At 39.0% G+C, this 9,523-nt stretch overlaps 1 protein-coding gene across 1 annotated transcript; it reads right to left on the bottom strand.

Moving 5' to 3' along the window:
• Positions 1 to 932: 932 nt before the first annotated feature.
• eif4e1b (eukaryotic translation initiation factor 4E family member 1B) lies at positions 933 to 6,782 on the bottom strand. The gene is made up of 7 exons (XM_060913220.1): positions 6,719 to 6,782; positions 6,403 to 6,497; positions 6,166 to 6,261; positions 4,329 to 4,392; positions 4,003 to 4,116; positions 2,401 to 2,540; positions 933 to 1,290 (listed from the first exon to the last, which is right to left on the bottom strand). The coding sequence occupies exons 1-7, from the start codon at positions 6,740 to 6,742 to the stop codon at positions 1,176 to 1,178; spliced, it is 648 nt and encodes a 215-aa protein (XP_060769203.1). The 5' UTR covers positions 6,743 to 6,782; the 3' UTR covers positions 933 to 1,175.
• Between the last annotated feature and the right edge of the window lie 2,741 nt (positions 6,783 to 9,523).

The raw sequence follows: 9,523 nt of genomic DNA, 5'->3' as shown, positions 1-9,523 counted from the left end.
AATCAAAAATAGTTCCATTTCATTGGGCATGCTTGTTTGAAAAAATAAATGGTGAATGCTAAGAAAATTCTCCGAGTAATGGAAAAAAAAAAAATCTTTGATACAAAATGTAATTTTCCCGTATGAAAAAAAAAAGTGTGCGCCATATTAGCCAAAAAATAGCATTTTCCCATAAATACGGAAAAGCCATCTAACTTGACATGTATAGTCCATTTCTACTGCAGGCTTGTGTGCAATATACATTTCCAAACCAGGTTTATCCGTGAGACAATGCAGTGAGACTGCCTGTATTATACCACATAAAAGTTCATACTCTTCAAAACAAACACCCAGTGTCAGTTTTCCACTTGGCACGCTTTCCGCATCAGATCACTGCCAAACCCTTTTTCCTCCCCAGCCTTCCTGACTTTGTGCTTACAAAGCACCACCGATTTCATCATTAGAATAATCAGATGAGTCGTTGCTGAAATCATTCCCCAGCTGTGGATAGTCCTTTTTCCAAAGCCCATACAGATATTCGGTTTCTCCACTCTCCCTGTGGACTTGATAACACTTTCATCTGACTAACTCTAACCTAAGAAGTTTATTTATAAATCAGCTACATTTAACTTCCAATATCTGGTTATCAACATCATGTCACATCGTAGACACCATAGTGGCTGCCCATGTGCAAAAAGCATGGCATGATCTTGGACTTTTAAACACTTAAAGCTACTTATGAAAGCCAACCACATAACTGCACTTGTGTGTATTATAATTAGGGCTTCTACTGTTAATAATCAAATCAATCATGTTTAAATGGTGTGCTAGTACTCCAAGAAATTTTTTTTAAATTAAAAAAAAAAGTTTTCCTATCTCTACCCTCTAATGACAGTTTTTTTTTTTTTGGTTTATAAAAGTTGAAGGGTTCAACAGAATTGTGAGTCTCATTCATTTCAATCTTTGTGAAAGGATAACCATGAGTGCATCAAGACCAACCATAGACAAAATTTTATTGTGGAGTGGAAAGGAAAGGACCAACCCCCCAAAAAACGTCATAGACCAAAGCATTCACCCCCTAATAGGGGGATGATGCAAAAGGGGAAAAAAAAAAAAAAAAAAAAGTGAATGTGATAGAAAAGGAGGGGAAAAAAAAAAGTGCTCAACATGTGAACAGGACGCAGCAATGCTTCTGTTCAGACGACAAACTTGTTCTTGGTGATGGAGTTGCTCTTGGTGGCTGTGTCAGCATGGGCCTGATATCCAATCACAAGCTTCGATGGAAGGCCGAGTCTCTCTTTATACTTCCGGCTTTATATTAAAAAACACACACACACACACACACACACACACAGCCTTCTTTCAGTATCTGCATTATACTGTAACATTTTATTAGATAAACTCGCATATTGTTTTGGCAGCCATCTTGAAGTCAATCCACCATTTTTCTTTTTCTCCCTTAAGGGGGGGGGGAAGGGGAGAGAAATGCAGCTTGTTCTGTTACTGAGAAACTGCAAAGGAAGCATAAACTCCATCCTTAAGACATCAGAAAGTTTAATTACAGCTTTACCTCAGACTAAAGTGTAAAGTGCTGACACTGGAGACTCCTTACATACAAGTCCCTGTAACAAGTCATTGTAATGGAAACAACTTCTTGGAATGAGTGGAGAGGAATATTTTAAAAAGAATCACTGACGGGCGGCATGGTGCTGTAGGGGTCATCACTGCCACCTCACAGCAAGAAAGCTCTGGGTTCAAACCTCACAGCTGACTGGGGTCTTTGTGTAGAGTTAGCATGTTCTCCTTGCTCCTGCATGGGTTCCCTCCAGGTGCTCTGGTTTCCTCCCACAGGCCAACTGTCTACTCTAAAGTTCCAGTAGGTGTGAATGGTTGTCCATGTACCCCACCCTTCACCCAGTCAGCTGAAATTGGGACTTTTACAGCACGTTTCACCCTGAAAGCCTCCCCCCCCCCCGCCAATAACACCTTTCACTGTGCAAAGGTAATTGTATAACTGATGTACTACTTTGGTTACTCCTAATGAGGTTCCACGCTACTTTTATTTCATACCTCCAGCCTCATACTTTTTTTTTTTTTATTTATTCAAGTCTTAAGTCTGTGGCTTGAAGGGTTTCCATTAGTCAGTACCCAAGGGGTTTAACACCACACAATGCAGCTTTAAAAACATTGCATGATGAAGTCCAAGGCCATGTCACATATCCAAGCAGCGCTGGAGTGCATAGAGTGTCCTCCACTCTCCGCTGTGATGGGTAATTAGCTTCATTAAGGTTGCTAAGCGCAAATCTGTTTTCCATGATCATTATTTACAGCAGAGTGAACTGCATACATCTGGCTGAAACTCGAATCCTAATCTCTCAATCCAGAAGAGGTGTAATAGCAGACGGCAAAAGTTTAACTCACCCGATGCATGTTACGGCCTCAGCGTTCTCAGTGTTCGTCGTCCAGATAGCAATTTTGTCTCCTTTGGCACGAACGTTAATGACGGCACCACAGACATCTCTACTGTAAGGACTGAAACCCTCACCAATGAGGCACAACAGCTGCAGGAGGAACAGTTTAAACTGAAAGGTCACCAGAAAACTGGAGTCAAATTGTGGGGTGCAAGGTTGAGCCTAAATTTGTGGGATTTCACCCTTCATTTCACTTATACTTTTTCCATAAAGATAATTTGGAAGCACTCAACCAACTTGGACAATTTCTCATTTTGTCAAAGCAATTAGATGTTCAAGTCCCATTTGAATTTGATGGAAAAATTTATTAATTAAAAAAAAAAAGCCAACCATTACAACATTTGTTCCCCATCACTGAACAGCCATCAAAAATGTTCCCTAAACTTTTTGGCCAAATAAATTCAATCACTTGATGGAGAAAGGGTCTCAAATGTATATAATTGACCTTTAAGACACTTAAAATTGTAGCTCAATCCTTTGATTAAAATATAGACATCAAAAAGTACAATATGTGCCCTAAAAATGACATTAATTATTAAAAGCTAGACAGACAGCCTTTCAATTTCATAAAATTGGTGAAATTTAGTCCCCTCTGAAATGTGGTCATTGTGATACAAGTTTATTTTTGTAATCGCTCTCAAAATAATCAGGCCATTCTGTGACTGGGAAGTTATTTGCTTCAATCCCCTCAAATAAATGTGCATGAATTCACTCGCTTCGCGCAGTCAGGAAGTCCGTGTGCAAATGTGCAGGTTTACCTTCTTTTGGGTTTTACAGCAGCTGGCGTCCACAGTGTTGCATTACTGCCATCTACAGGTTTCCCTTCGAGCGGGCACTGACAGTTCCATCATTCTGTCGCTAAACGAACACCTGACCACACCGAGGTGCTCGCTGAGCGCCCATATTTTAGTTTAGTCCTGCATTTCCTTTCCTTCATATATACCATCTTTTCTTCTCACTTTCCATTACTGTAGTCAGGCTTTCACATTTCATTCGCACACTCGTCCTGCATTTTCCTCTCCTGTTTCAAATTTGTATCCCACAATGCCTTGTGCGAACAGGGAAAGCCCACCACGTGATGCAAGATTTATCTTGAATTGGGTCATGGTGAAGCAGGAGAATTTAGGACCACATAACTAAAAATTCAGTTTTTTTTTATATTTAAAAAAAAAAAAAACCTCAAAACCAGAAGTCTGATTCAAATTCAGTAGCTTTCGGTCACTAAAAAATAATTAGGTGTCGGGGAAGATTCTTTTTAATGACCTACACTTAAAATCTGAAAGGCTGTCTACCTTTAAAATTATTCCTGTAAACACGTTAAAGATGGCTTGTTGTGGCTCACACAACAAATCTGTATATAACGAAGACTGAGGAAATAAATAATTGTAAGGTTTGTTAAAATAAGATTTCCTTCCTGGTTTATATGATATGAACACAGTAGTGCTTCTGCTAAATATTCATATGTAGAAGTCTAAACACAAAAGAACACAAGAAAATTCTAAATCAAATGCAGTGTATGTCAAGTGTGTGTGGATTATTGTGCATCTCTTACCGTTTCCAGCCAGAAGCGGTCAAGTTCCGAGTGTCTCTGCTGTTTGGAGAGGGTAATGAGCCAACGGCCTCCACATTTATTGCTCCGGTCTTCCCACATAGGTTTGATTCCATCCTGCATTGGAAACACACTCGACAGAGTCAGAACCTCAGAACATACTGTACAGCAAACCCTCACACCATCTAAAGCTGTTTCAGTTAAAAAAAAAAAAAAAAAAGTCTCCAATCAACAACCACCTCCATTAAAAAAAAAGTCATGATAAAACTTGGCATGATTTTTAGATCAATTTTATAATGATTTGAGTCATCTTGCTAAACATCATTCACCTTGAACACAGAATAGTCACATCCTGATGAAAGTTTGCTGACCATCTGAATGTTATGGTACAACCTGCAGGAAAGGAGGGGGAGGAAAAAAACCCTGAGAACTCAGCACCCACTTCACACTACACATTAAAAACCTTAAGGTTTTCTTTTTACCTCCTCCACACAGTGTAAACTGAAACCTGACACAGTGCGTTTAATGCCAGGAACAAGTGCTCTAAACACCCATGCTTGTGCCAGACTGCTGGTGTTAATGTGCCAATTCACTCCTGCCTTATGGTGCTACGCCACCTCCGCATGAAGGGACTTGCTCTTGTTGTAAGTTGAGCACGTGTGATCGACATGTGACGAACGAGCTGATGTATGAAAACTACATTGAAAGCAGCCAACAACTCAACATGATCCGAGACGGAGCTGTCTCAATGCCAGTGTTCATTTATTAGTGACGTCTGACTCATGGAGATACTGTGCAGTGTTAGCGTTATCTGCCTTTGCATTGGGCCCTGAGCCAATGCAATGAATCTGTACATCACTTGATCAACTCTTCTCAAACATGAGCGTGTAAACGTATAATAAACCCAGCAAGAGATCAGATCAGCTATTCACTTACAAACCCTTCAACAGTTACTGAGCCCCATCATCTCAAATAACTCACACAGCTCAGATTGCATCTTATAAATTGGAACCGAACTTGCTGATGGATATTTAATTCATGTGTAGTTTCTCCATAGTTTGAGAGGACTTGTAGATCATTTAGAAGGTTTGCATCAACATAACACTTCCTCATGAAGGATCCCACTTCTGAGCTGATTCCTGGGAATTCTGCTCCATCAAGCTCATCTTTCAGGATTTCTTATATAAAAGAAAGTGGATTTGGATGAAGCCATGGTTTAATGGTTAGAGAAGCTGCTTTGGGACCAAAAGGTCACCTGTTTGAATCCCTAGACGAGCAGGAATGGCTGAAGTGCCCTTGAGCAAGGCACCTAACCCCCAACTGCTCCAGGTATGTTGTACGTCACTCTGAGGGTGTTCACACACTTGGTCCCTTTCAGCCATCTAACCGAACTCAGATCGATGACTCAGCATTTTTTGCGCATATGTGAACACTCCAACCGTACCCAGAGCCCTTTAAAGCGAACCGAACTGAGACCACCTCAGGAGGTGGTCTCAGTACGGTTTGCTAAAAATCAATGGTACGGTTCGCCTAATCTGCGATTTGTGAACAAAAAGCGCACCGGGTTCACTTTGCCTTTTTCACTGTAGTTTAACCTTCTTCGTTTGCCGTAGTTGGTCACGTGACTGTAGCAGGGAAACTCAACTTCCTTTTGGAACTTACCACAGCCGCTTTACAGTTCTCTGAACTTACTGACTGATGAGTCGGCCACAATAATATAACTTATTTTTTTATATATATTTATTATATTAATATAAATACATATATAACATTTATTTTCCTTAATCCACACTATTTTGATCAAATAATACAGCAGGGCAAGCATGGCAGCAGACATTTTGATTCAAGAGAAAATTAACCAGAATTCCATGCACTGGGGGTCTGAGGGCTCTAGAGGACCTGGTGTGAACAGAAAGAGGACTGAGGCCCCATCAAAGCTTAACTGGACCAGAAAGAGAACCCAGTCCTCTTTGTAATAAATTCAGTGTGAACACAAAAAGAACCGAGTTCTTTTTCTGTTGGTCCACTTTTTGGTCCACTTAAAGAGGACCGAGTCTGGTTCCTTTAAAGGGGACCAGGTGTGAAAACACCCTGAATAAAAGCGCCTGCTAAATGCCTGTAATGCAACATGAAGATGTAGTTGTGTGCCACTCGCTCCAAACTTACCCCCAGAAATCCTCAACAGTATCAAACTTGGTGATGAGTCTCAAATTATCTTGCCACATTTTGTTCTTATCATTCTTGTAGAACCACAAAGCCCAGCTTGATGAAAAACACACACAAAAAAAACACGTTTCAAGACCACAAGACAGACTTCATTTCATGATAAAACACATGAAAAACTCAAGATTGTTGAGGATACATTGGTATGAAAATGTGAGTTCTCAGTTTGTTTTAACAAACCGGTTTTGTAATGGATGCTTTACATGCAGCTCTTTCCTCACAAGTACCACTGGGGTCTCTCTTTTCTCAACTATTGTCCTAGGCCGTTTGTCAATCTGTCAAGAATAATAATAATAATAACAATAATAACAATAATAATAATGCCTCAGACTGACAATTTCTGGCAGTGAGCCACAAAGCAGTCAAAAACACAACACATTGAGTATATTGTGTATCTAAGGTCGAAATTGAATCATTAAATGCGACAGTTTTTGAGTTTAAAATCAATCAATCAATAAAGCGCAGTGGTGAGAGGCAGCCGCTCACTGCAGCTCACCAGCTGAACAGCACAAGCCGCCATGTTGGATCAGATGTTGGCGCGCGCGCACCTGCAAACTGCCGCCATTTCCCCCAGTTTATAGGCGCTCGTGACGGGGCGCGTTCCAAACCGCACACTGAAAGAAAAGCAAACGCCATTTGTGCAGGCCGGCAAAACTACGTTCACACTTAAATGGCACGCGATTTGGAACTCAGCCACCTGGCTTGTTGTCATGGTGACAGAAGTACTTGGCTGCTAGATAGCATGCTAATCGTGTTTATGCCTCAGAAGGCGCGCTGGTCTGAGAAAGTGTTAAAATACGTTCAAAAATACAAAAAGTACTTTGTATAATTTATTAACGTCCATATTTTAGCATTCTGGTCAAGTAAATTAGGATTTAACGTGGAAAGGTGATCATTTAAATAATGGATAATTACTTAAATTCAAACAAAATAGTCGGAATATATAATTTTTACGGCATTATCATACGATAAAATATTTTTCATGTTTTAATTCCGACATTCCAAAGAAATTACCTGAAAAGTTCCCATGAATGACGTATGTGTTGTTTCCTTAATCGGCCACAAGGTGGCGATATTTAGACATAATACATTTATTCAACTGTAACGTTTTTTAATTAATTAAACCTTCACTAACAAGTAAATGTATATTCTAAATGTATAAATGATAACTTTATAAACTCGATTAAAATAAATTGTGTAAATCACACTGACTGACCCACACAAACAGGTTTTATTGTTCTACCGCATTTCACTTCAAATCACATTTGCACTTTTAGGATTATCAGCACTTTTGATTAATTATTATTTTTACCCCACTGTAATGGACAGGACTCAGAAACATTAAAAAAACATCTTTGCCACAGCAGCACGTTACATCTGAAGACAATTAACGGTACATTTAAAGAATGATCCTGAGGAGTGGGATGTTCTCAGATATTATGAAGCATGAACATGAGCAGTAAAATATGTACTATAGCAAAATGATAACATTTCAAAAAAGGTTTTATTACTCTATCTTTTCCATTTGTACATGGCGGTAGGCTAATTAAAATTTTGCTACTTTACTCCAAGAGCTGATTAGCAAACCAGCTAGTTAGACTTAGACAAAACTTTATTTATCCCCGAAGGGCAATTAGAAGGGTGAAGAGCGGTACATTAAAAGAGCAAGAAAATAAAATCACAAAAAGAATAAAATCACAAAAATGGGTGGGCAAAAACAAAAAAAAAACAGTGTATTATGTACAATGTACAATGGCAGGCCTGTTGCCAGGAACAAAGTAAAAAAAAAAAAAAAGGCAGCAGATAAAATATGGCAAATAAATAAAATGACGCGTGGATAAAATTAAAATGACAATATGATTAGAGTGACATTGTACTTAAAGTGACAAGGTGATATTGTAATATTGCACATCAGGACATGTGATATTGCACTAGAGTATTGTACAGAAGACTTAAGTTATTGTAACTGTCTTGGAAACATTCACAAAGACCTCACCAAAGTCCCGATCTCAGTCTCGCTCTTCTGACTTTGTTGTACCATCTCCGTCTCCCCCCTGCATAGATTTCCCTAAAAGTATGCAGAGACTGCTGCCAATGGCTGCACTTTCTTTTTCCAGCCCAAATCATTCACGACAAGCAGTGTACCCAGTTCATCGAAAATCAACCAACAGACTGAATTGTGTTCGCCCAGGACTTTCAGCTGGCTACCATTCTTTTTCACCATCTAAAAAATACATGACATCTCCAATCCTTCCTCCTCCCAACCTCATGGAACATACAGAGAGTCTTGTATGATGTGCTGTGGGTCCCTGCATTGGGTGTAGTTTTGAAAACAAGCTGGGACCCAGTATGCATATGCCATTCTCTATTCCTGTGTTAATAAGAAATAGAAAACATATGACAAAGTGTCCTGTTACTTTGTTTAAATCCTTGATGTTTTCTAGTAATATACATACATACTTTACAAGACATTCAGTACAGAGAAGATTTTTGTCGCCTGCGTATAGAACAGGGGTTGGGCAGAGAACACTGCATTATAGAGGAATGTTAGCGTGGAATTCTTTACCCTGTTTTTTGGTTAATGAAGTAAATGAGAAAGCTTTTAAAATTAAATTAAAACTGTATCTGTTTACTCAAAATATATGATTATTTTCTGTTCCTCTATAAATAGGATATGTGGTACTTTTACTAATTGATGGGACCAACATATTTGAAACAAATTTTATTTCCTCTTTTGTTTTTATTTTATGTTTTTGTTTGTACAGTCTGTAAAAATGCATGTCTATGTTAAAAAAAAATTTAAGGAATTGTAAGTTTGACCAGAGGGAGAACAGCACCCTTCTGTGAAGGGGAAGCTGATGTGGATCAATATAAATAAATAAATGAATAAATAAATAAAACATAGAGCATATTTAACCCAGGGGGTAAACCAGTCTAGTCTCCTTCCTGTTTCAAAACAACATCAGAGTGCCCAAGCGGACATTACTTCTAGACTTTCTGTAAAGCTAGCTCTTCTGAACGTTAGATCACTTTCAAACAAGTCATTTTTAATTAATGATCTTATTTGCAAACACAATCTTGATTTTTTGCTTCTAACTGAAACATGGCTGGATCAAGCAAAGAGTGCTACCACCCTTATTGAAGCAGCTCCCCCAAATTTTAATTTCATGAGTGCTACCCGACAGGGGAAAGGTGGAGGGATCGCAAATATATTCAAAGCCTCTTTTCAATGTAAACAGTCCTCACTTGGTGATTTTACATCCTTTGAACACTTATGTGCACTTGTTACATGCTCTCCTAA

The sequence above is a fragment of the Neoarius graeffei genome, chromosome 28, assembly GCF_027579695.1.
Source record: "Neoarius graeffei isolate fNeoGra1 chromosome 28, fNeoGra1.pri, whole genome shotgun sequence".
NCBI classification, from domain to species: Eukaryota; Metazoa; Chordata; class Actinopteri; order Siluriformes; family Ariidae; genus Neoarius; species Neoarius graeffei.
Note: the sequence above shows the minus strand (reverse complement) of the source record. Positions and strands in the feature narration are given on the sequence as shown.

Coding starts and splice junctions, on each gene's coding strand:
- eif4e1b (XM_060913220.1), bottom strand. CDS start 6,742: ATGGCGGCTTGTGCTGTTCAGCTG. Junction 6,498..6,718: donor CGGCTTGTGCTGTTCAGCTG/GTGAGCTGCAGT, acceptor TATTCTTGACAG/ATTGACAAACGGCCTAGGAC. Junction 1,291..2,400: donor GAGGCCGTAACATGCATCGG/GTGAGTTAAACT, acceptor TTTAATATAAAG/CCGGAAGTATAAAGAGAGAC.